Source organism: Acanthochromis polyacanthus, chromosome 5, assembly GCF_021347895.1.
Source record: "Acanthochromis polyacanthus isolate Apoly-LR-REF ecotype Palm Island chromosome 5, KAUST_Apoly_ChrSc, whole genome shotgun sequence".
Classification (NCBI taxonomy): domain Eukaryota; kingdom Metazoa; phylum Chordata; class Actinopteri; family Pomacentridae; genus Acanthochromis; species Acanthochromis polyacanthus.
In genome coordinates this window covers 35,327,578-35,355,535 of record NC_067117.1, presented here as the reverse complement: position 1 = coordinate 35,355,535, position 27,958 = coordinate 35,327,578, and the positions used below count along the sequence as shown (strand labels likewise).

Sequence of the window (27,958 nt, the reverse complement as noted above, 5' to 3'; positions counted from 1 at the left end):
TCATTTTTATCAGCTGCGCATTTAATGTATAACAACAGTACAAAGTGAATCTTTAGCTTGCAAAATAGGAGTGTTTTTTATGTACAGTATTTATACAGTAATATATAGTTTAAAAAACATTACAGTTTAAACATCTGACAGTTTATTGCACAACACATTTATAAATTATCGTCATCAAACCACACATCAAACAGATGAATTCTGTCACATTTCAACATTTAACAGGAATTGTGTTTATTATTTATCATATTTTATCTTGTTCTTCTAGATTAACATGAGTCAAGGTCCTGCGAGGAGCATATTAACTCTATTGATACTGAAATGGTAAAAGAGCAGCGCTCCAGAGAGACATTGATAGTCGCACTGACTTTATATGGAGTGATGAAACAGCCTCAGGCAGAGAAAGGCATTCATCTTTCATCATTGCAATGGGTGAAACAATCAATCAAAACTAAAACCCTGAATTAGTGTGATGCCCAGACCGATTTTCTTTTTTATCATGATAATATTTTTTTAAAGTTCAGATATGGCACTATAACTACAGCAGCAAGGAGACAACAAGCAGCCAGGTCAAATGTACATTAGAATGCAAAATAAAAAAAAAACCTGTGAATTATACGTTGAAACACAAAAACAGTGAGGATGTAAAGCAACACTAGCGCTGCGAAGCAACAAACAGACTTTACAAGGACCAACCGCTGATCCAGACACATATATCATTAATCATATATCCACTCCGTTTACTAAATACAAGGAACACCTGCTTCATGCTGAGACCATTTCACAGCTCCAGGTCTCATCTAATTTCTAGGTTAAGTTCAAACTGGATTCATTGGGAGAATCAGTGAGACATCAAGACCTTCATCCAACTTAATCTGACCAGATGACTTCACGGGAGCTGCAGGTGTTCCTAGTATCTTGTACACTGAGTGCATTTCAAGTATTATGCTCAATGTAAACAATGACTGATGAGAGGGGGAGGGTGGGGGAGCAGTGCTGTTGGCCAGGGGGAGGCTAATCTGATCCACAATCACGCTTACAGCATCATTAATCATGCTTTCTGCTACAGTTCAATTTGGTCTCCACTTATCTTTGAATGGCTGAATTAGTGGTCTATAGATCATCACTGTGAAAAAAATTCCCTATCTCAAATGGGATCTTTTCCGTATAATGGCATGTATTATTAATAGCTTCTACAGGAGCATTTAACATGAATGAAACATGAGATATATTATATTTGGCACAAAAAGCCAAGGATTGGGGCTGGAAATATCTCTACCTATATTTCAAATTGGAAGGTAATGATGTCTCTGTGTTGGATTATTAAACAGCCAGACCCTCACCTTGTCAGTGACATATTTGGTGTATACTGCTCTCACACCCAAAGAGTTCAGACAATCTTCATTAAACAAAAAATAACTTGTGATGGGAGGCTGTAAACGGGAAAATGAAAAGTAATGCTGCCAGAATCTTTAGTATTCTTGTTCTTCAGCCTTTAAAAAGGCAATAGAGAGGCTCAGCAACAGAAAGTTACGCATCTTCACTCCGAATGGCTACAAATGGCGATGTCACTCCAAACCCATGATATGTAGTGTGAGTAAATGTCCTTCATCTTTGACGTAGAAAAAGTACTTTAAATCTTGTCTCACCACATGTGCCGTCCCAATAAATTGGCTCCTGTCTCCGTTGAGTTCCTCCAGTGACTTTTCAAGTCGAGTCATTCTTTATTAAATGCTGTTCTCCTCAGAGCTGCAGCCATGCCACACACACACTTAGTATAAGCACCAACTACAAAGACAAACCTTTACCCAGTGGAAAAGAATTGGCGGCAAATTCAGCAACCGTGATGGCCTAAATCCTCTTTCTCTCCCTCTCTATAGGAGTGTTTTAGAAGTTGGATCGTTTGTTGGAGTTTCTTCTGAAAAAAACGATGACATTGGATTCAAAAGTCTTGCTTTGGGACGTTCTGCTGTTTGATGTGTGCTGTGGTTCGTGTATGTACATTTGGTTGTGTGTATTTATGCATGTGTATGTATTGTCAGTTTGTTTATACAGTAGGTCCATTAAATCTGCAGTCTCTCCGTGTATGTCAGTGTTCGTGTGTGATTGTATGTTTCCATACATGCACATAATATGTGTGGATGGTGTTCACATTTGAATGCAACGTATGTTTCATGTTTATAATTCCTCTGTTTCCGCATGGTTTTGTGTCTGTGTGTATTGTGTGTATACTGAACGTATTTATGCGTATGTATTTTGGTGTTTGTGTGTCTCAGCTCTCTGTCGACATGGCTGAGGTGATCTGCTCCACTTTATACGCTAACTTCTGCTTCTGGGCCTGTTCATCCTGCTCCAGTGCCTCAATGACCTGAAACACACACATGGCAACAGACTATGAAACCAAGAAAATGAAGCATGTCACTGGTCAGCATACAAATTTACTCATTACAAATCCACAGTACTGCCGGCATCCGTTCTCCATTTATGATGAAATGTATTGTACATTTTACATCATTCACTTAATGTTAAGAAATGAAATGTTTTTGCTAATTCACTGTAATTGCTCATCAGTCACTTTTTTGCAATTATTCAACAAGAAAAGCACTCAGAGAGCGCAGTTCTCCACCAAGGCCACTCAGTTGTTGTATCACTTCCGATGGATGAAGTCTTTAATAAAAAAATGACCTCGCAGTGAGCACAGGCGTGTGTTATGCAAGTGTACATTCTGTATGGATACCGATTCGCGTCACCTAAATATGTAGGAGGCGGTGGGAACTGATGGGACTCGGAAACACCCCCACAGTTTAATCAGTTGTTCTTTAGATCATTATAAGTCCTGATTAGTCCGCCAGTCGATTTGTAGTAGGATCGCAATCAGGTGATTCCCAGCAGGCAGCTTACGTAGTGTTCACTTGTTGTCATGGTTACAGTGACGCCGTGCCACTATCTGGCAATGATACAGAAATCTCAAACAAGATCCACGGATTTGTTCAAGATTTCTATATTGTGAGATAGCGGCACAGGACTCATCAGTCGGAAACCATACAACGACTGAGCAGCCTTGGCGGAGTACTGCGCTCTCTTTTCTTGTGCCGTAAGGTATCGTTATCACAAACTTGTTAGGAAGGGGTTGACCGCATACACATCCAGCATACACAAAACAACATCAGCACGTATATGTAAAAGCTATACTTGTGTCCACCTTCAAGCCCAGCATTTACTCCTTTTATAGTCTCCAGTTTTGAGGGAGAATATCTAATTCTCTAGCTGCGAAATGCTCCAGTTGAGTTTATCACAGATTTTCATTGAAATCAGCCGCCTGCTGTGGCTGCGAGCCATACGAGTGAACCAAAACAATAAAGTTGCGTGCCGTGAAACCCAAACAATGAGATGAAAGCTGTTAAAGTGCTCTGAGCTGTGGGGAATAGTAGAGTTAGGTGATAACTCTCAGTAGGTTCATGTATCGTATCAAGCGAAACACAATTTCATCCATTGTTAATATCAAAATATTGCTTATGGCTGCTTTAATATCAGAAAGTGGGTACCAGAAGGACATCTATAGAACATTCCCATGTTAGTGTGTCGACTGGGTCTCACCTCTTGGCTGTACTTGCTGACGTAAGCGTAGATCTCATGGAGGGCACTGAGCACGTTGAACTCACTGGAGTGAAGGCGAGCCTGTTCAGCCAGATAGGCATTCATATCCTGATCACTGATGGCAGGCAGGCGGTTGATGTCAGCATAGTACCTGAGAGGAGACACACACACACACACACACACACACACACACACACACACACACACACACACACACACACACACACACACACACACACACACACACACACACACACACACACAGTCAGTGTCAAAGGCACAGTCATGCATACCAGAGCTTTTTTTCCTCACTTGGTTCCAGTCTGTTGTTGTGAAAAGTCAAAGAATATCCACTGATAACAGTGCCTGTAAATCAGAGGTATTTTAGCAAAAACATGTCAGTTAGTAATACACATAGTGCATTCTAAACACACCTGCACACTTTTTATATATGCAGACACATAACCTCATAGATTTGAAAAGGCCTTCACTTGACTACAAAAAGTATTAACTCCATCAGTCATCACTCATGATGTTCAGTATTAATTGCTTTAAAATAGTTTGTTACTCTAAGCCAGGAGTGTCAAATTCATCTTAGTTCAGGGACCACATACAGCCCAATTTGACCTCAAGCGAGCTGGACCAGTAAAATCATAGCATAATAACATACAAATAACGACAACTCCAAATACTTCCCTTTGTTTTAGCGCAGAAAAGTACAATTCTGAAAATGTTCACAGTTAATGAACTACCTTTTTGCAAAACAATTTGAACAAACTGAAATTTCTTAAGAAAAATGAGCATAATTTCAACAATATTATGACTCAGTTTATCATTTACACATTACAACTCACAGATCACAGTGTATCTACAAAAGGCACAAAACATTTAGTTACAGGTATCTGGAACTGAACAATCTAGTATTTTACTTTATGATGAAAACAACTTGTCAAGATGTAGAAATTATTTTAAATTTACATTCATTTACACATCTGTATAGTAATCCTGAGCACCACACAAAATAAATGTTGTTACTTTTATTGAAAAATTGCAGTTAATGTTTTCTCTGTCATTTTTACACTTTGCAAAGTCATCCCTCGGGACTGGACATTCTGACGGACTGATTTTGGCCGTATGCTTGACACCCCTGCTCTGAGCAGTCGCATCTCGATATCAAGATTCTACCTTAACTGCATTAGCAAAGAGATGCTTAGCACTGAATCATGCAAGAAAGGTTGAGACACCATGTGACAAATGTGTGAGAGATTTGCAAAAGTAATGTCATAAAATGCCATCAATTAAGAAACCCTCTCTGGGTATGCAAGAGGAAATAATTCAGTTATGCAGTTCTGGCAAAACCTTAATTTTCTGGTCCAAAATATATACATAATGGCAACCATTGTTGTGGCACAGTTGGTAAACCAAATTTCAGTCTTGCCTTCCAAATCTCTGTATACATTACATCATCTTACCTGACTGAGTACAGAGATGAAAAAGTGAATAAACATGATTGTGCTTTAGTCCAGAACTGTGCAGCACCAAATCTGTCTACAGTAAATTTCCACTTTTGAGAGGGAATTTGTCTTTGCATGTATGCACACACTTCGCCACACATACACACCTTTCCACCCAGCTTTTGTAATGCGGTATGTCCTTGGCATAGAGTAGCTTGGTGGAGGGGGAGTCCTTGCCCAGACGGTGTTCAGATGTCGAGCAAGAGTCCATAAAGGTTTGAGCCACCACAGACAGACAGGCATCCGTGATGCTGCTTTTATGGATGTCAAACACAAACTGGGGGTTCTTGATCACATTTACCCAGAAGCGCAGGGGAAGGCTGAAAAAGGGGAGAGAAAAATAGAAGCAGACACCAAAAGAAATATTTTAGGCAATGCAAGACTTGTCTGCAAAAACAAAATATTTATTTTCTGTGTGCAAAATCTTCTGAATTAATTTGTTTTTGTTCAGAGTCCTTCTGACTGGGCCATGAAAACAAAACAGATGGAGTTTGGAAGGTTATTAAAAGATGTCATTTGGAATCACTAAATGTACAACGGAATAATAGTTTGGCACTTTCATTGAGCTGAATGAAATACAAGGTAATAAGATAAAATAGTAAAGCCAGTAAATGTTGCATTTAATTAACATTAAAATATTATTAAAACCATGTCATTTGGAATCTAAGAATATTTCTAAACCATGATGGTTTTAAAAGGGTTCAGACAGTAGATTGCCAAGTGGTTGAAGCAGAAACCACATTGGTGTAACTTCAGTCAGCAGTGAACCTGTATAATAAAATAAAGACATACTAAAAGCAAAAAAAACAAATGTTTTCTTAAGTTGAGTTTTAGGAACTGTAAAAAACTGATTTCCTAAGGTAAGGTTGTACTTGTCACATGTTTTGTTCACAGTTCAGCAATACGCTAAAGTGAGACTATTGACTGTTACGTAGATCATGAGTAAAAGATGCAAATACATTTTGAATTTGATACAAAGCTTTGGCAAACATGTTCAAACTGAGGTTATAAAGTCACTTTTCTTAGAAATATACAATACCATTTAAAAGTTTGGGGTGACGCACTCAATTTCATGTTTTACATGAAAACACACACTTTTATTTATGTGCTAAGATAATTGCACAAGGGTTTTCTAATCATCAATTAGCCTTTCGACATCATTAGCTAACACAATGTACCAGAAAACAGGAGTGATGGCTGCTGGAAATGTTCCTCTGTACCCCTATGGAGATATTCCATTAAAAATCAGCTGTTTCCAGCTAGAATAGTCATTTACCACATTAACATGGTCTAGACTGTATTTATGATTCATTTAATGTTATCTTCATTGAAAAAAATGCTTTTCTTTCAACAATAAGGACATTTCCAAGTGATCCCAAACTTTTGAATGGTAGTATAAATAATGTACAGTACTGTCAAAAATTACACATCTTCCTCACCAGTTGCTTTTCCATGTGTGGCGGACATCCATGTCATGGATGCCATGTCTGTCGGCTTGTTCATCCAGGAAGTCAAACATGTATTTAATAGCGAGAGGCAGGGCAGTGCCCCGGCACACAGTGCTGAACAGGGTCTCAAACAGGTCGTCCACAAACTTCTGCAGTGTTCCCTGTAGAATCACAGCACAAAGACAGCAGAATAAAGACCTCCAGCATTGAACTTGAATTTGTAGTGTCGATTGTTGTCAAGTTTTTAATAGATAAAGTGGAGTAAGCAAAGTAAGATGCTTTGTACAGATTAGCACAAGGATCATGAAGACAAAATGCCAGTGTTACTACATTATATCAATTCTGTAGCACCTTTGTTGCAAGTAGCCTCGTCAGATAGATCTCAGACACCATCTTGCTGCCACGTTCTCCCTCTTTCTGGTCTCCGTGGTCATGGTTCTTGACTAAGTGCCAAACTTTGACCCCGCTTTCCAGATCAGGGGTCAGCATGGGCACACGGGAGTGGGGGCTGTCAGGGCTGGTGGGGGTGGAGCGGAATGGTACATCCACACCTAGATGTCGAACGTGAGATGAAAAAGAAAAACACATTCCACAATGTTGTAGATGCAGTTTGCAGAGATAATAGGTGTTGTCTGATCGTTTTGTCGGCCTGGAACGCAAGCGAAGAGAAAGTCACATTTGTTTCTCAGATCTGAATATAAGGTTGACTGTCTTTGTTATGATCTGCGAGTGAGCAGGTGGGATGTGTGTGTTCAGACTGTATAATCAGTTGCTGTCATTATTTTGTGGGCTGTTATAGTAATGATGATGTACGCTCATTCACTAAAGGCGTGCTGTCTATCCAGGTTCTCATATTCTGCCACTCAGTGTTTTTCTGTTACAGTTTTTTGATGTTTTTTTAGGAAATCATTTAAACGTAACATGAAACATCCAGGTGGGCTGCAGTTCCTGAAATATAATTTGAATTACATTTCCGATAAACCTGCATTCTCTCTGTAGAACACAAATATATCACACAGTGCATAACTAAAACATTTGACTATTCCTGTCTATAATATCTTCATATCTCTTTGTTTAACGTGCTATACCAGTGTGTGCTAATGTGCCTTCCAGCAGACTGATGAGTGACAGCAGCAGATGGTGCAGCACTGTTGTGAGCTGGATGAATATTAATTATCTGTATTTCTTAAACAGTACTGACCGTATCTGCTGATACTGCGTGGGAAGCTGGCTGAGGAAGGAATGTTGAAAGAAGACATCTGTTTGGGCACCAAGGCCACCACACAGCGCTCAGACACCTGAAAGACAAAAGTAAGGACCTTTAAAAACATTTTAGCACGCAGTTCTGATCAGAAGCAATCATGGCAGGAATTTGAAATAGTATTTGAGAAATATAACCAAAAAAGATTTGCACATCAATGATTCAGAGGTTTTGAATGTACTCTGTGGGTCTTGTAAATGCATAAACGACTGGCCTCAAGTTCACGTACACTATTCTGTGAAAATTGATCATCCTCAGCTACAGAGAAATACAGCATTACTCACCACGACTTCAACTATCAGTTAGGAACAAACATATCTAGACTGAACATCAATCAGAGAGAAAATACACTCAACTGAATTCAAAAATGAATTCAGACTAATTTGCATGTATTTTTGCTAAGACTGAAGCAAACTAGGATTGACTAAGAAGACAAAAAACAATTCAGCTGGATGAGTTAAATTTTGCAAAATGAATGAATCGGTCCTCTGAATATAGTTTTTATATTATACAGTATTTGTGTAAGCCCTGTGACAGACTGGTGACCTGTCCAGGGTGTCCCCTGCCTTCACCCTAAGTCAGCTAGGATAGACTGCAGCGACCCCGTAACCTTTATGAGGATTAAGCAGTGTGTAGAGAAATTGAAGAGTTAACAGTATTTCCCCAGAACCCTCTTCTTTCTGACCATTTTATGATAACATTTCAATTTAAAGTAAAGGATTGTTTAGCAGCTGAGAACAAGTATCATTACAGTAGGTGTTTGTCTGACAATTCAGTATCTAAATTTAAGGAAATAATACCTTCACTGTTTACTTCAGCAACATTTACTGATAAATCAGAAGGCAAATATTATAATTTTACCCCCACAGAAGTGGATTATTATGTTAATGCTTCAGCCTCACTGTGTACAACTCTTGATAGTGTTGCACCTGTAAAAAAGAAAGTTATATCTCAGAGAAGACGTGCTCCTTGGTATAATTCCCAGCTGCGGACTTTAAAGCAGGCATCCCCAAAGCTGCAAAGAAAGTGGTATTCCACTAATTCAGAGGAAGTGTATGTGGCTTGGAAAAATAGTCTAGTAATCTATAAAAAAAAGCTCTTCGTAATGCCAGGACAACTTATTATTCATCTTTAATAGAGGAGAACAAGAACAACCCTAGGTTTCTCTTTAGCACTGTAGCCTGGCTGACAAAGAGTCAGAGCTCCGTTGAACCTTGTATTCCTTTACCTCTAACCAGTAACGACTTCATGAGCTTCTTTACACATAAAATAGTTCTGATTAGAGATAAAATTAATCTGGCCCTTCCTACAAATGTCACAGGTGCTTTTGAATTGACTGTTAGACCTGATGAATATTTAGAATTCTTCACTCCTATATGTCTCTCTGAACTAATTTCAACAGTTTCTACATCCAAACCATCAACATGTCTTTTAGATCCTATCCCAACTAGACTCTTCAAGGAGATTTTACCTTTAATTAATTCTTCAATGTTAGATCTGATTAATCTCTCTCTAGTAACAGGCTATGTACCACAGGCTTTTAAGGTTGCTGTCATCAAACCTTTGCTTAAAAAGCCCACTTTAGATCCAGATGTGTTAGTTAACTATAGACCGATATCCAACCTACTATTTCTCTCTAAAATTCTGGAAAGAACAGTTGCAAATCAATTATGTGAACACTTACAAAGGAATAATTTGTTTGAAATGTTTCAGTCAGGCTTCAGAGTGCATCATAGCACAGAAACAGCTCTAGTGAAAGTTACTAATGACCTTCTCATAGCATCAGATAATGGACTAGTCGCTATACTTGTTTTGTTAGATCTTAGTGCAGCGTTTGACACAATCGACCACAAAATTTTATTACAGCGTCTAGAACATTCAATTGGCATTAAAGGGACAGCACTGGACTGGTTTAAATCCTACTTATCAGATAGGTTCCAGTTTGTGCATGTCAACAATAACTCTTCTGAGCATACTAAAGTTAATCATGGAGTTCCTCAGGGTTCTGTCTTAGGACCGATACTTTTCACATCATACATGCTTCCTTTAGGCAATATTATTAGGAAGCATTGTATTAACTTCCATTGTTATGCAGATGACACACAATTGTATTTATCTATGAAGCCAGATGAAACTGATCAGTTAGCAAGACTGCAAGATTGTCTTAAGGACATTAAAACCTGGATGACTTTTAACTTCCTACTGCTAAATTCAGACAAAACTGAAGTCATTGTATTTGGCCCCAAACATCTTAGAAACTCGCTTTCAAAGCAAATAGTTACTCTGGATGGCATCACATTGGCCTCCAGTACTACTGTGAGGAATCTTGGAGTTATTTTTGACTAGGACATGTCCTTTAACTCACACATAAAGCAAGTCTGTAGGACTTCCTTTTTTCACCTGCGTAATATTGTAAAAATCAGGAACATTCTGTCTCAGAGTGATGCAGAAAAATTAGTTCATGCTTTTGTTACTTCCAGGCTTGACTATTGCAATTCCTTATTATCGGGTTGTCCAAATAGCTCTCTCAAACATCTACAGTTGATCCAAAACGCTGCTGCGAGAGTACTGACAGGAGTTAGCAAAAGAGATCATATTTCCCCTATACTTGCTTCTCTTCACTGGCTTCCTGTTAAATCCAGAATAGAATTTAAAATCCTTCTTCTGACATATAAAGCTCTTAATAACCAATCTCCATCATATCTTAAAGATCTGATAGTACCATATTATCCTAGTAGAACTCGTCGCTCTCAAACTGCAGGCTTACTTGTTGTTCCTAGAATTTCTAAAAGTAGAATGGGAGGCAGAGCCTTCAGTTATCAGGCGCCTCTCCTGTGGAACCTGCTCCCAGTTTGGGTTCGGGAGGCAGATACCCTCTCTATTTTTAAGACCAGGCTTAAAACATTCCTTTTTGACAAATCTTATAGTTGGGGCTGACTGGGTGACCCACAGGGGTTCGGCCTGTGTCTTCATTGCACAGCTGACTCCCTCTTGGACGTCCCTTCGTTCTGCCTCTAGTCATGCTGCTGTAGGCCTAGGCTGCTGGGGGACTTTTCTTGACGCACTGAGCCCTTCTCTATCTACCTTTACATTTAATGTGTATACCGTTATTGCAGTACATTCACTCTGTTTCCCCCTGTGCTATTTCTCCGAGTGTCCCTGGTCCCAGGGCTGGATGCTTCAGATCTGCGGTCGATGTTCCACCAGCTGGTCCAGTCTCCACCATGTCCACTGTGGGATGCTGCTGCTGACCATCCTCCAGCCCTCTGCTTCCAGCTCCCTTTTTCCACCAGTCAACTCTGCATCGCCTTCACTACACTTGTTATGCTAACTTACATATTGTTTGAATTTTACTGCTAGCTATATATGGAGTATGTTTAATGTCAGAGCCGTACATCATAAGAGTAAACTATGAGTCAGTTTTCAATGTTAGCTTATACTTTATTTGTGTCACATATCTTGTCATACATGTAATGTGTGTTGTACTTTCCTTGCTTTCCCACCCCTCCCTCTTCTCCCATCCCTCTCCCTTGCCCTCCTCTGTCCCTCTCAACCCGCCCGGCCAGCAGGCAGATGGGTCCCCCCTACATAGAGCCGGGTTCTGTTCGAGGTTTCTTCCCTGTTAAAAGGGTGTTTTCCTTGCCACTGTCGCCTTTGGGCTTGCTCTGGGGGTCAGGCATATGGGTTCTGTAAAGCGTCTTGAGACGATTTGACTGTAATTGACGCTATATAAATAAAATTGAATTGAATTGAATTGAATTGTAGATAATGGATGGATGGCTGTGTTTGTGTAACAAACTGCTGAATATTTAAAAATTGCAATAGTAAAACACAGGCTACTTCTAAGTGATGGTTCTGAATTTTCTTTGTGCAGCAATCCCAGGAAAATACTGGATACTGGAGCTGTGTTTGGCAGATGAGACCCGGTCATCTGCAGCACGAGCAAAATTCATACTACTGTTCTACAAATGTTACTAATACCAAATCCAGCTTAGCAACAGAACAAACATTTCCACACCTGGCAGAGAGATTAAAAAATGAAAGAGCGAAACTGTTTATCTCCTCTAGAGATAAGAGGGAGTACATCCCTCCTCTGTCAAAACATACTTTTAGTGCAGAAAATGTAGATTTTCTTTTGTCCGTGTTTGTATGAAAGTATGCTGAAATGATGCAGTACAGTTGGTCCAAAGCTTACAGTCCAGACAAACATTTGACTGACAAATTAACAGGACGACTCATCTGAGGTCGGTGACCTGTGTAGTCGTATTTATGAGCTAAAAAAGATGAAAAAGACACAGGGGCACAAGAACATGTTCAGTTGACTAAGTGTTCTTGTGACCGTGAGATTGAAAAAAATGTTGCCAGGGATGAGGTAAGTGATATGAATATGTATGACTAATACTTTGTCCTTCATCAAAATCTACTGTGATGCCTTTGAGCAACTGAATAATCACAGTTTTCAAAAACAACACAGGTTGAAAAAGATTCAGGGTCTGCAGGTTTAAGAGCGCAACTGTTTAACCAGTTCAGTGCTAATTAGAGCTGAAAGGATTAGGGAATTGACAGAAGTTAATTCTGAAACTGTCAGGATTATTTAATAATTCTTTTGAATTCTTTCTCAAACTGAAATGTTAAATATTTGCAACTTCTTCCATGTGAGTATTTTTTAGTCTTCTCTGTTTATATCACATGCCATTTCCAATGGCATATCTTTGTTTTTTGTACCACTGATTGGACAAAATAAAAGCAGTTTATCATGAAATTTAAACGGATGATAAGTAAGTTTCACAATTAAACTGTCACTGGTAACCCTGCTATTAATTGCTATTAATGCTATTTACAGACCTGGTAGTGCATGAGTGTGTTGAGCCTCTTCCAGTCACTCTCTATCTTGGTTGTGATGTCCTCGTCCTGCAGGACCACACGAGCCGTTCTGCCCTGCCGCCACTCTGTAGGAAAATGCAATCAATGGTGAATGTTTGGCATAATGTTTTTATCCCACGTTCCTGATGTGCATTGTCTGATGTCGAGCATTTCTCTTTCACTGCCCCTTATTGCTTCAGTTGAAGTCGTGTTATCCTTGTGTTCTGTTAATTTATTGAAGCTTTGCAAGTTGTCAAGGGGAGCAGCAAAAAATGTCACTAAGACTGCTTCCTGTACATTCCTACTCAACAATTAGAGCGATTGTGAGTCTGTGAGCAAAATAAAAATGACACAGCGTCTTCACAGGAATTTAAGCTGCCCAAAGCAACAAAGAGAAATGGATCCCCCCCCAACTCCCTAACCTGTAAAAGCCCCTTAAGGTGTAAAACTACAAGCCCAAAGCAATATCAGCCACAACCTACAAGGTATCTTATTTATTCCCTTTGAAGGTGCATGTCAGGATTTGTGCCAAGTCATTCAGTATTGGATGACATGTTGTGGGTGTAAGCCTAAGTGTAGGTGTGCTGTCAGAAAGGTTTACTGTCAGTGGTGGAGAGTGTTGCTCTGATTAGTGCTGTAAACAGGTATTGGGAGGTGGGTTGTCTCCCAGAAGCTGATGTGGAGCCCTTTGTTGATATCATATGCCTTAACATCGTGTAACACCTGTGACAACTCCCCTGACATGCCCACTCTCAGCTGCATTTTTGCCAAGCGTCATTATTCCAACAGGTCATGTGCCAGAGACGATTTCACTCCATGTTTTTTTCTCTAAATATTTAAGAGAATTATTAGTGTTTCACAGTATGGTTTCACTGTGTGCAGTCTCACCTAGATCCATGTCTGTAGCTCGCGGTCGCTGTGAGTACGGCATGTTCTTGTACACTGCATCTAGGATCTTCTCCTTTACCTGGGTAATGGTGTCACAGTTGAGCACCTTAACAGGGATTTCTGGGCTGTTCTCGTTGTCGGGGTTCACACAGCTCAGTGTCTGGACATCCAGAATGGAGAGAAAGCAGGTAAATGGAAGAAAAAGAAAAGCGGCAGAGAGAAAGGTGTTGCTTGCTAGGAAAGTCCTTTCATTACCTACGCTTCAACTAACTGTCCTGGTGGAGAGCATCTTGGCCAGAAATGTAATTTCACACCTCCAGAATGTGGGTGTGCAGCTCTGGCAGGGGCATTAAACAAGTAATGAGACACAGCCTCTCAGACTCTCTGACATGGCCATCAGAGAGGTGTCATCCTGTTGCTGGCTGGCTCTGCTCTGCAGCTAAAGCCTGAGGGAGAACCTACTCTGATGGCCTGGTGAGAAGAACCCAGTCAGTTTTTAATAGAAATGTAAGATAAAGAGTTTTTTTTTTGTGTTGTACCTGTAGCTGTGAGATATGACAGATCAGCAAACACCTGTTTAAATGTATGTAGCTTTTCATATCAAGATTATTTTTGTCCTATAATTGCTTCACCACTGCATACTACCTTTGATTAGTGGGGACATTTGTAGGACAGTAGATAAGTAAGTGCATGGACCTCTTTTTATATTGTGCCATCCTCATTAAACTGGGAGAGACAATGCGGTCCCTCTGCAAACCAGCAGTGGGAATTATCAGGACAGCATTAGCGTGGAATTGAACATTTAGAAAAAGTGCAAACATACTGATGCTTATGCAAACCAGAAAATGGAGCTGGAGTTGGTGCTGCACAAACTGAACCAACTGCATCAATGTTATAAGGTCATATTTTCTCAATTTGTTTTGAAGAAGCTTCATTTTTTTTTAAGGCTGATGACATGGACATCTGGCTACGCAAGATTATTTGTCCCCTGACATTGTTTCTTTCAAAAGTATCCGAACAGTCAGGACATGTTCAGAGCCACGTTTCTGTGAATCTGTCAAGGCTCTTTGCCAAGAGATGTGCAAAAATTAATACAGACAAAATTTCAGACTTTTTTTTCTTTACAAATGCCTCTGTGACTCACCAGCGTCTTGTATTCAATCTGCTGGCGGATGAGTTTGTCTTCACTGAGGGAATAGCGCGCCTCTCCTGTGATGGAGTCTATGGGTCCTTTCTCCATTTGCTGTTTGATGGCACAGAACAGCATGAAGAGAGGCTCGCCAGCACACTCCTTTGTTTTGGAAGGTAACCCAGGGATTAGATGGAAAGGTGGGAGAAAAGAAAATAAGACATTGCGAAGAAGCACGGGGAAGGAGAGAAATCTGTATTCATCAGCGGCGACTATGAGACTCAGTAACTGGAGCATGGCACATCAAACATAATAAAATGGAGCCTTTAAAATCGCAATGCTGGGGATATGTTTGACCTCACAGGTAACCATTATCCCTGCACAGTGTGCATAAAACACATCAATATTAGGCAGTTAAAACCACAGCTACAACAAAAACACGCAGCAGTCTATTTGAAAATCAATGCAAATAATTTTAAGAAGCATTGCCATTGTACATCACACTGACACACTAAGCAATAAAACATGAGAAACATTTCATTTCTACCTTGAGAAATTTGTGGAGCAAGAAGGCAAACCAATTTGTCAGCATCTTCTCTGCCACTGACTCTGTTCTGTGAGACAAAAAAGACTCATTTGTTAGCAAGAGGCATCCCACAGAGAGCTGGAGTGCTCTGATTATTCTTTATTATTTAAGACTTGGAAGAGCCTGACATTGTTGGAACCAAAAAACGTGACATGGACAGTTTACAAGACATAACATCTGTACTCAGCCTGCTGGGTCTCAAAGGACACAGACAGCAGTATACTGTAAGTTAAGTGCTGGTAGTGCACAACATATGTGGGTCATGACATAATTGTGCAGACACAACTTAGATGGCCACTTCAGGTCTTCCTCGCAGTGTCTGCACTTAGGGAAGGGCTTTAGGATCTACTGTTGTGTATCCTAACTGAATAAACAAAATGGTGTATAAGTCTAAGCTCTTTTTTTTTTTTTTTACCTGCTGTGTTTCAGTCACTCCTATTGGTCCTTACCTGCATTTCAACCTTAACCTGCATTGACTCAACTGTTGATGACATCCCATTAAATTTCAGAGTGTTTCCGCCAGAGCAGCATGTTTGAGCTAACAAGTTCTTGTTGTACCAGTTCCCAAGTGAACTCATCCTTATATTTAATGAGAGTGCTTCAGATTGAGAGAGAGCCCTCTTTTTCAAAATAAAAAAGAAAAACCTCTCATGAAACATTCAGTAGGCCGGTCTCCGCACTGGGAAAACAATCGGCAGATAACCAGAGGTGGAGGAAAGAGGGAGAGAGGCGAGAGAAAGGCGGAGAGGTGAGGTGACGGGGGGAAGAAACGTGAGCTCCAGCTGAATGTTTCATGAGTGGCACACAGAAGATAAGTCAGACTGACAACAACTCTGCCGCCGCTGCACTCACTCTTCCCCATTAGGTTCTCTTCTTCTGCCAGTCCCTCCCACTCTCTATCACTTTCAACACTCCTGTCTTTCACCTGTCTACTCAGGCACCCTGTTTCTCAGACTGGTAACGGATGTTTCACGCCGCTGCACAAAACAAAGCTAAACAGTAGTGGGCTCTCCTTTGCTGGCCTAGTTACTCAGCCATCAGAAGTGCAGTAACTGGGCTGGAAAGAACAATGCGCAGAGGAGTTATCTATTCCAAAAGATAAGCAGCGCTGATCAGACTTGGTCAGGTTTGTGACAGAAAACGGTCTTGAGTTTAATTCTCTTACCACAGTCTCAAATAAGTTTAGTTACAGTCCTGAAATTCACAAGGAAATGTTTGAACTTTCTGAAAGTGACCTGTCCTCCGAAGCGGAACTATTTTATGAGCTTTGAAACTTCTTACCTATTATAAGCTTAACTTTTGGGGGAGTTTCATCAAAATTCATTAAATTCTCTCTCCGCTCTCTGATCAAACCTCTCATCTCTGTGTATCAGAGTTACATATTTAAAAGTTTTTTTTCTGTAAAAATAATCCCTTCCTGCCTTGAAATAGATCAGATGTAATTCTACACTGTTGCTACTTAAATCTATGAAGCCTCTGCCTTTCTCTCCACTCACCTGCCACCTCTCACTGCAGTTCAAGCACTCCGGCTCACCCACAACTCTGCTCAAATACTGTAAAACTACTTTATGCTACACAATTTAAGGAAATAAAGTATAATACTGTTGTAAATCAGCTATACAAGTTTGAACTGAAAACCAATTCTGAAGACAAATGCAACTCCTTTAGATTTGTTATGTGGCAAATCCCAAAGTCTAAATCCATGTTAACAGTACACTACATTTCAAGATAAAAATGCTCAGTCATGACTGCTTAATTTGTACATGATGTCTTCCATCAACTTTTCAGCAGGGGAGGACTTTAAGGAAAGTTGATTAATTTTTCTTTTTTGCAAGTACAACTTCTACTTTGTCCACTGAAGCCTAAAACTGTAGTTCAAATACTGAGCACCTCTGTTTAAATAAATAAATTTAACTTAGTGGTTTCCTTTTTGGCAATGCCTTACTTTAAATTCATGTCTTTTTTTATAGAAAATGTTTATTTTCAAAGTGAGATATTCACCTTTACAAAATGACACATTCTCTTCTCCAAAATGGCAAACATAATTTCATTTATTTAAGAATGGGCAAAGTAGCTCCTACTAGTGCAGCTTTCAGTCACAGTGAGTTATTCAGTTTACCTCCGCAGCAGTAGTTTCGGGTGGTTCTTGCTCTCCAGGTTGCGCTCTATAAGGTCTGAGAGCAAGTGTTTGAGGATGTCCGTGGCGTATTCCAGCCGTCCTTGCAGAGCGGTCATGATGAGTGAGGCAACGTAGCCGCGGTCACGCATGGAGAAGGAGCGCTGCAGCTCCAGTGTTCGGATGAATGTCAGCAGGAAAACCTTATTATTCACCAGCTGAGCAAACTGCTTCAAGGCTTTCTCCACATTCGCCTGTCCGCTGCCCGGCACCTACATGCATCATGCATTTTTGCACACACAAAGATGCACATGATCATTAGATAGTGCACGCTCTAGGATGAGTCATAACATGGACGAAAACAGAAAATACTCACAATGACTCCGGCCAACCAGTACACTGATTACTGACTATTAGTGAGCTAATCCATCCTCGTCATGAAAATTAGCATTTTATTTATTTATTTATAAAATATCTAAATTTAAGCTTAATTTTTCTCCATTTAATGAAGCACCTTTACTTTGATGAAGAGACGCTGATGCTTTTAAGTGCAGTCAGACAGGTTCTTCAAAACAGAGGACTTTTGAAATAATTGTGGCCACAATAATGGCTTGATTAACTTTAAATGTGATTGCCAACCGATTTTGACCTTGAGTAATGTGGTAAATTTTTCCACAAATAGTGAAAAGGCAAATGGTTTCTTTAGTTGACGGACATCATTAAACTAACAGACCTCAAACTAAAGTGAATAGATTTGAATTTTCTCACGTTGCACCATTCAATACAAGTGCAACAGCTCTTGCCAAAAGGCCAAAATCAGTTTAGTTTGGAGGATACTTGAAGCTTAAGGTCAAGATGCCAGAAAAATGGTTGGAGCTGCATTCAAGAGCTGCTGCCCTGCTTCAGAGGTTCCTCACCTCCAGCTCTCGGAGCACAGGGTGATCATCGATGCCGGGGAAGAGGACCCTCATGGCGTAAGTGCGATAGTCCAAGAAGGGGATGCCGGCTCTGTCCAGGTCGCTGGTTAACTCGTTGATGTCCGTCTGTAGTTCTGCGAAGGCTGCACACAGCAGAAGCATGTGTCAAATATTTTGACAGACTGTGTGCGACAGAAAACTTTTTTTTTTTTAGCAGTGTATGGCAGTAAACCTAAGGATACTTGAAATAGTCGAACAAACACCTAAGACAGCCATCACAATTATCTCAGGGTGGATCACAGTTAATATGAAGTTTCACACAATTTAAAAGCTACAGATGCCCTGAAAAACATTTAAATTCACAATTCATTAAAACAGCAAAAGCAAGACCCTTTTAGAGCTTCAGAATTGCATGCCTGTTGATAATTGGCTTCATTTAAATATATCACTTAGGAAACTTTCACATCAGCTCTCAACAGATGGCGCTATAATGCAGTTACAAATTAAATGTTATTTTGGGAGGAGTGTTAGATTTAATTCACAGGGTTCATGGTTCTAATCTCAGATCTAACTCACCCTCCTTACACTCCAGAGCCACTCTGGACTCCAGATTGTCCATCTGCATCTGCAAGCGCTTCAGAGTGAGGTCGTTCTCGTGTGACTTCCGTCTGTAGGCGAGTAGAACTATGACGACGATGATGAGGAGCAGCCCTCCGCCAGCTGTGATACTGAAGATAGCAGGAAGAGTGAGCAGGCTGTCGGACCTGATGTGAACTTCTCCCGGAGAGATGTGGAGTCCTCCAACTTGGACCTGGATAATAGCAATATGGGAACAAGCACAAGATTGAAAAACAAGGTTGAAAATGCTCCACTAATAACAAAGAAAAACTAATTACACAACTGGCAAGGAAAATATTGTTGCTTTAGAAGTGAAAGAGCAAATAAAATAGAGGTGTACAATTTCCCTGTCTTCTCTTTACATCTCTGTTCTCATTATTTGCCAGAGTGCCTGTCAATAACTCTAGAGGGCAGAGTGCTATAATTGGGAACCCACCAGACCATGAGTGACACACAATGACAGAAAGCTAGCGACTAACTGAAAGCCTGTCATTGACCCACAAACACAGTGATGCACAGACAAACGCTGACCTACAGCGAGCGACCCACATTCATGCAGGCGGTCAATCAGATGCACAGACAGACGGAAAACTGCTGGACAGGCACGGTGTTGATACTGACCAGGACTTTATGCTGCCCAGTGAGGTTTGGTGGCTCACAGAGTAACTGAGTGTCAGACACAGTGAGAGAACAGGGCGTATCTCCAATCAGCACCGTGTAATTGAGCCTGGCTCCACCAGATGCAGATGGCACCAGGTTACGGCCCTGCAAACACAGTTAGAGAAGCAATGCAGAGGAACACACAATAGAAATAGATCACACTTCAAATTTAGCATGAAGAAAATTGAACAGCTATAGAGCCTAACAAGCAAAAATCTGGTCCAAGTCAGTCCAACGCCAGTGCAAGATTGCAGTTTTACAACGTTTTTGTATTGCAACATAGTTTCTATCTAATCACTAAATTACCAGAATGCATTTTTGAAGCATTACGATAATTACTGTAATCAACCATACTGGATACGATTCACAGCCAGTTTCTGTGCTGCATTCTACACTGCCATAGAGTCACATTTTGCAGGAAAGCTGCTAAAACATTTTACCTAAAAAAGTCAGATTGTTTCAAGACACAAACCAATATGGCCTGCTGTTCCTCCATGGCAAACAGAGCTAAGGGTTTAAGTGTCTCGCTGTAAAGAGAGGAAGTCAGAAAGGTCTATTTCCAAAAGTACAAACACTTACACTAGATTATGAGTATTTGTGGTTAAAGAAATTCTTGTCAATGTTACTGGCAAGTAGGGCTGAAACGATTCCGCGAGTTATTCCAGTAATTCGATAACTAAAATTTCTCGAGGCAAATTTCTCTGAATCGAGGCTTCGTTTAATCCACTACATACTGGACCCCAGGTCACTAACTGGTGGACTGTGGTCCAAGTCCAGACCAAGGCTTCATCCTGTATAGACCCAGACCTATGATTAATAAATTATAAGGGGATTTTAAATTTGATGGGACGCTTCTATTTGAACCGGCTTTTGTAGTGTTTACAGCGTTGTTTTAGCAGATCAGAGGACTGAACTACGAAGGCACTTTGACATAGTAAGGCTTTCTTTGAGGGAGTCGGCTTGACAAAACTAAAACCTCAGTCATTTTAGAGGTATGAAGGTGGTTTTCTGCTTCTGCTTCAACCTCTTCTACACAAACAGGAGCGTTTAACGCAACATTTGACTCATTTTCCACAAAATGAACTGATTACGAACTGGTTGTTTTAATTAAGAACAATGAGGAATATAAAACTTATGCCAGCTACTGGAAATTATGTAAGACAGGAATGCTGGTACAAAGCTGTTAAACGTGCACAACGTATTTATTTTACCGATCAATGCAGCTAATTTTTTCTAGCAAACAGGTGCACAATAAAACAATCAAACTTCACATATTCAAACATGATATTATGTTGAAGTGCACGTAGATCTGACACTGTCTCATAATAAAGGAAATCACTTTCATTTGTGGCCAAATCAAAGTGAAACTAATGTTAATGATTGAAATTCTCTATAATAAATACAGATAAACTAATCAGTTTTCTTATTTGTGTTCTATCAGCTGCAGTAGCAGCAGTTTAAAAGGACCAAACATAAAACATATTTATGTGATTTCTGCTTCACCAACTAAATACGTGTTGGGTTCCCACGGCTTTGAGATTTAGTTGAAAACCCCTGTACTAAACTATACAAGTACAATACACCTGTACTATACTATACATGTACAATACACCTGTACTATACTATACATGTACAATACACCTGTACTATACTATACATGTACAATACACCTGTACTATACTATACATGTACAATACAGCGCAGATGTCCACTCATGTTCCACCAGGATGGTTATTTCTGTTGCACAGTGTGCTCACTCCCACTTTTGATGCTGCAACGCGCATGCAAAGTGCAGAATTTGATTACTCAATTAATTGCCAGAATAATTAATAAAATACTCCATTACTAAAGTAATCAACAGCTGCAGACCTACTGTTAAGCCAGTTACTGGTTTTAATGTTTTCGCTCCTTACTTTGAGTATGATGGGAGATCCAGGTTTCTGCTCCAGTACACCTGAGAGGCTGATGGGTTCCAGGTAGGGGTTAGGATAGTAGATGAAGCTTGTGTTGTTATAAGTGAGCAGAGCTTGGACGTTGTTGAAGACAAAGCCAAACTCGTCCACGTGTTTTATGGTCTCCTGATCTGTGGTGTACTCTGCCTTCAGAGAGGGGGCGAAGCAGCTGATGGTGGTGGTGTTCAGGACTTTGCACACCTAGAGAGGAATCAGATCAGGTGTCCATTAGTTACACATCACAGCATATACAGTATCCATACTTTGATCTAGAGCGAGAAATATATGAACGCCAACATGCGCATTTTCAGTAGCAGCTCCACAAGTTTGAAACAGCCTTCATCTGGTGATAAAAGTGACATTTTTAAGAATTATTTCTAGATGTACGTGTTTTGTTGTATTTTGGGTGTACTCAGTGGTCTTTATTTTTAGTATTTTATATTTGTTTTATCTTAAACTTTGATTATATAGCTTGTTGTCTTTTATTGCTCTGTTTTCATTAATAATAATTAATGAATGAATAATAGCCCACTTTACATGTCCAATGAGAAATTTGTAACTCAATATTTTTCCCTCAGAAATATCTTTTTTAAGCAGCATTGCTGTATTTTTTTTGATGTCTACTTGTTAATTTCCTCCCCTGTGAATACATTAGCTAAAAAAAATAATGCAATACATTTAGGGACCCTGTACTTTTTTTTAAAATCAATTTTGCAACCACTTTTGCTAAAAGCTCTGAACAGCTGTCTCAATACATCCCCAAATGTTACACAATTACAATTCTGTTATTCTCTAGCACCCTGATAGTCCAATGAAGCCTTGTGAGACTATTCAACTGGGATATTAATGTAAATATATCCAACAGACACTGTTGATATTAAGCCAATCACTCGATCACTAGAATGTGCCTTCTGTTGTATTTTCTGTAGTTCTTCAAAGTCTCCCTCCAAATCAAAGCTTTTCCCTTTAATTTCACCCTCTGCAGGCCGGTTACTAGCAAGCTTCAGCGATATCTCAGGTTTCACAGAAGTCAGTAAAGGGGCTGTTGCGATTCTGAACATTTTAAACCATTTCCAGTTATGTTTTAAGATATGTGCGATAAAGAGGCTGCGCTCATTAAATTCACTACTGACCCTTTTTTAGGCAGCTGATTCGGGTGAAAGTTCATCTTTAATCCCTTTAGATCTCAGTGCTGCCAGTGACACTGTACAAACATGCAGCTTTAATTGACTGGCTCAAATTTTGGGCTGGCATCATTAGCATACCGTTTAATTGGCTCGGGCATACCTCTCATGCACAACACATTCACATGAAAATAAAGCTTTTTCAAACAGCATTTGAAGCTTCTACATTTTTTCTATCTCACATCAGTGCAAGCAAATAATTGCATCATTGCATTTCTGGCTCCTCATTAGCTGCCTGGTCAGTATTGATTTTCTTCATTAATCTGAAGCCAGAATCCCCCTCCAGAAGTTTCCGCCTATTTCACCGAGTCCTCAGGCAAATAGCTAACTGGTCAAAAATGGAAAACTTCGGGCTAAAGGTGTTGGACTTTTGCCATATGGGCCACAACACTTTAGAACAATCAATCATTTTGAAACGACCTGCTGGAGCAGTTCAGGCAAGCAGAATCAGCACCATAAATCACCTTGTTGAAGTTGTTCTTCCACGTCACTTTTGGAAAAAATCTCATACTGGGATGAAACACAATATATGCAATGTCTCTATTAACACTTCATTTTTGCAACCACAGCAGCAATGACAATGTTGTTTTTTTTAAACCGTCGCCTCTTAGATCAATATGCAAAAGCAAAAAAGTACAAACAACACTAAATCTCTCTTATTACTGTTCCAGCAAGCCATCCATTATGAGCAGCTTCAATGTACCAGTTTTTATCAGCTTGTCAGTCAAGATTGAGTGCAGTATTTTTGCAGCTTTCATACTCACATTGACAGATTCATGGCCAGCATATTTGACTCTGACCCGTGGTTCCTGAACTACATCTAGGTTGGTCCCAGTCACAGTCAGGGTGGTGTGTCCACTATATAGAAGAAAGGAATATATTTATTTTGCAAGAATTATTGGTCAAACATGCACATACAAGCAAACTGCACTCCAGGTAGCCTGTTTATGAATGCAAACTGCTTTTCATGACAATTTAATTAGAGTGGCAGCCACTGAGAGTCCATCTTTTTAACCAACATTTTCCACAGAAGCTGCATTAATGCAGATTTTAGGCACTATATCTGCCATGGTAGCTCGCTTTGTTATTGGGCAGAAGAGCCAGATCAAACGGGGAACCAGCTGGCTGCTATTTCATATTCATCTATGACTGTGAGACTGGCATAGCATGATACAGGTGCTGCTTGTTTACATATCTGTGCTAGATGTGATTAAAATAAACAACACTCTCTAATCTTTGCATAACCTGCGCTTCAGTGTGAGCTTAGAAAACTGTATAATTATAGAATTGGAAAGAAGAAAATGTGAAACAAAGAGGGAAAATACAGGAAAGAAAAGAAAGAAAAATGTTTTTCTTTTTTTCAAACTGGGCAGTCTAGTCGGCCTGACAGAGCGCCAATCCTTCCCTTCTCACACTTCAAAGGCTACCTAAGCTTGTAGGGCCTCATAGTGGGACTGCACATTCATGATGAGGGTTCTTGATTGCAGCTCCACAAAGCTCCTCCTGTCACTAGGCTGAAGCCAGGGTGTCTCTCTGAAGTCTAATCTGCAGGGACGTAGTGCTGGGTAATCCCACCCGAACCCAAATTAAGTGCCATCTTTAATTTAGTGGAGTACAGGTAATGCACCTCTCAACTGTGAGAGAAATGTTTATGCAGCAGATTCACTCAGATGAATTTATTGTAATATTAGCTGCTCAATGATGTCGAGTCATGTATTTAATGATGTCTAGATAAAAATGTACTATTTTGATTGCAGATTTTTACTGGTCTGTATTAGACACTTTTTTGCGAAGACAATCTTTTTGAGTTAAGGAAATTATCTTCATCCAACAAATTACACTGATTAGGGGAGTTAGCATTTTTTTCAACAATCACAAGTACTTTTTATTTACCACTTACTTAGTAATTAGTAATTTAACCCTCGTGTTAACCTTACCAAAAAATGTTGTTGCCTTGTCTGAAAAAAAGTCCAAAAATTCAGAAAAATTTCCCCAAATTTTTTAAAAATTTGCAAAATCTTCAGGAAGAAAATTCCTGAAAGTTCCCTCAAAAGTTTTATTTTTTTAAATAAAAAATCCCAAATTTGACAGCGAAATTCACTGAATTTTGATAGATTTTTTCTGAACATTTTTTTGTGGAAGTTTAACTGTGAAAATAAAACAGTTTTATGAAATATTCTAGCTGGAAAAGGCAATATCTGCATAGGGGTACAGAGGAACATTTCCATCACTCCTGTGTTTTAACGCTACATTGTGTTAGCTAATGGTGTTGAAACGCTAATTGATGATTAGAAAACCCTTGTGCAATACGTTAGCACATGAATAGAAGTGTAAGCTTTCATGGAAAACATGAAGGTAGTGTAGTTTATAAGCTGATAAAAATAAGCTGTTTCAAACTAGTTTTTCGACATTAGTTAAGATGATTCTAAGTAGTTAATTATCACATTTACGGAACACAAGTTTTGCACTGACAAAACAAAGTTGTTCCATTTAGATTCCCTCTTCTGTAGCTCCTCCCCTTGATGAGCTAAACTCCAGCTGTTTTGGATGCAATGGTCAAGCTTTGGCCATAAAGATAGATTCCAATGCATTGTGGTAATATCCATAGTTGAGAATATTCCCAAGTTCATTGCTTTGGTAGAGTTTATTTGTAAAAGAAATTTATGCATCTTAACAATCCTAACCATTGGATATTGTCCAAGAACGTTAATTAGGTAGGGGAGGGAACATTAAACTTATGGGGAAGAAAAAGTAAGCCATCGGGCCAATTTCATTAGGTTACTACAGCTTTAATTTAATTTTAAACTAATGAATATAACAATCTGAGTTTACACTGCACATATTTTCATTTGATGCAGGTCACTAAAGTCTTTAGGTCAACACAACTCATCAAAATAAAGTTTAAAACTTTGAAACTTTAAAGCTTTATCTAAGTCCACCCCCCTCTTTTTTTTGCAGCCATAGTGCATGTAATTAGGTTGAGGGAATAGGAACCCTGAAATTAGTTTTTAGAATGTAGATATTATCATTGAACCTTGCTGCTAACTCATAGATTTCCTGGCTCCACAGTAATCTTTTCTAGACAGGCAGCTGCATCAAGGTGGGAGAGGTTTCTCATACTGAATCGGCATTTATTGAAACGTACGTAATTACTTAAATATATACCATCAATTGCTACTTAATTTTACCTGTACAGTCCAGTCCTGGTATGATATCTGTATTTATGGAGCTCGTGTTTTTTGGTGACATTGTCAAAAATATGAAAATTCTGTGTTCATTATTCAGAATAAAGTAAGAATGTTGAGCTGTTTCTATTTTTATCCACTTTGTTTACATACATGGAGGCATAATGCTATACTCTTAATTCTCAATATAATTCAGTCCACCACAACAGTATCACTGTGACCACAATGCTGAATCATATAATTGAATTAACACCTCCATGACAGTGTCAATAAAAACTGTGCATTGCAGGCATCATTTACTGCAGTTGTATCCATCTTCCTTTGAGAAAATATAATCAATGTTTGTAATACCAACATCATGTATGATATATATATATATATATATATATATATTATTATATATGATACTAGTGTTTGTTTAACCAACATAAATGAGCACTGGATGAGTTGGGATGTGATGGCGTTAGGGATGTTTCAAATGGCATTAATTTATAAATTTTAAGTAGCTCACACCAACCAGGAACCTTGTTCACCAAATATGCAACATGCAAGCTGCCATTTGTCACATGAGATCACTTCCCCCTGCATTAATTATGACATGCTTCTCTGATCAAAGTTAACATGCAGTATATGAGCATGAGAGAGCCATGCAGAACTCACAAATGTATCTGCAATTTGTAAGCAACAACGAAGTGTTACTTCCAAATCACTTTGGTGAAACAAAAGTTTGCAGGTTTGTGGACAGTGTGAGGTAACTAGATGAAAACAAAACCTCTGTTTACACTGGAATAAGTTACAGATGACACAGCGAAAGATCCAGTGATTGAACCTGCATCCTGCATCAGTGCAGATACGTGACCATATTCAGCGCATTGTTTCTTATTGTTACCTAGTAATGCTCCCATAAAGGTTCAATACGCTGGACTGTGGGGTCTTCTATGTACTCAAAGGCCAGACTTCCAGGAACTTTGGCCCGGTCAACACTCAAACTGACTTGCACTGGTCCCGCTCCCGTCACTGACGGAGCAGAAAAGCACACGATCTCCGACATGGTCCTCCTGGTGAGAGTACAAAAGAGGGATTTTTCATGTCTTTCATTGTGGTGGCCCACTCACTGCTGCAACGGCAAATCCCTGACTTCAAGCTGTTTTGAGCCACGTACGTTACCATGAGGGGAGAGGATTCATTATAGTCTGTCCCATCTCCTCCTCGTTACAGACACATTAGGGATGGAACACTGTAATTAGTGGGTGCTCGAGCTAATGGCTTCCTTGCCTCACCCACCTGACTTCTGCCATGTGAGGCATTTTGAACTTTAAAATAGATATCTATAATACACAGAGAACAATACCTACTGGCTGTGGAGTTCCATCACCGCCTCACAAATCATTGCTGAGACTTTTCATTTAACACACAGACCCATAATTGCATCTAAAGTGTGCTTTTTTAAAGAGAGTGATCTCATACTGTGTTTGATTGAGGTCAGAAAGGGCTAAATCTTTAATACGTCCAGAGACAATCTTACTTTTCCTGAATCTTAAGAAATATAAGGTAAGATCACGCCAGGAGGTTACATTATCAGCAGACTCACCTGAACAGCTCACAGGTCTGATTACCAAAATACACATTCACAGTGCTGCCAGCACCCAGATTCTCCCCGACAATGGTGACCTTGGTGCCCCCAGACTCAGGTCCCTCTGCCTGGGGTCAGAGCTAACATTGTAGGAATCTGTGAAGGGCCAAAATTCATTCATGTTTCATTCAACATAGTTGGAAACACAGAATACAGAATCTGTTATTAATTATCTGATTCTGAACAACCCTGGTCTGTGCTCAGAAGCCATTGCTGAACTAAAAGAAGAACCCTGATAAAAATGTAGACCAAAGAGCAAATAGTCCGAGTATGGATTCTATCAAAAAGAAAATAAAAAAGAGTAATACTACAGCACATATTCAGAAGCAAGCAAAACTTGGCTGGAGTGCAATAAAGCACAGCATTCTTTTCATTAGCCATAAAATAAAAATAATGAACACAGTGGA

The 27,958-nt window shown here is 39.6% G+C and overlaps 1 protein-coding gene across 1 annotated transcript in view; it reads right to left on the bottom strand.

Moving 5' to 3' along the window:
• The window catches only part of LOC110949258 (plexin-A2-like), a 97,931-nt gene continuing 69,973 nt past the window's right edge, over positions 1-27,958 (bottom strand). The window contains 20 exon segments of the mRNA XM_022191188.2: positions 1-2,368; positions 3,598-3,748; positions 5,219-5,431; positions 6,551-6,720; positions 6,911-7,110; positions 7,761-7,857; positions 12,666-12,769; positions 13,572-13,731; positions 14,716-14,862; positions 15,248-15,314; positions 17,406-17,674; positions 18,320-18,462; positions 18,896-19,130; positions 19,559-19,702; positions 21,511-21,750; positions 23,498-23,591; positions 26,808-26,818; positions 26,820-26,976; positions 27,510-27,613; positions 27,615-27,647. Coding sequence (XP_022046880.2) covers positions 2,273-2,368; positions 3,598-3,748; positions 5,219-5,431; positions 6,551-6,720; positions 6,911-7,110; positions 7,761-7,857; positions 12,666-12,769; positions 13,572-13,731; positions 14,716-14,862; positions 15,248-15,314; positions 17,406-17,674; positions 18,320-18,462; positions 18,896-19,130; positions 19,559-19,702; positions 21,511-21,750; positions 23,498-23,591; positions 26,808-26,818; positions 26,820-26,976; positions 27,510-27,613; positions 27,615-27,647 — 2,835 coding nt within the window. The 3' untranslated portion in view covers positions 1-2,272.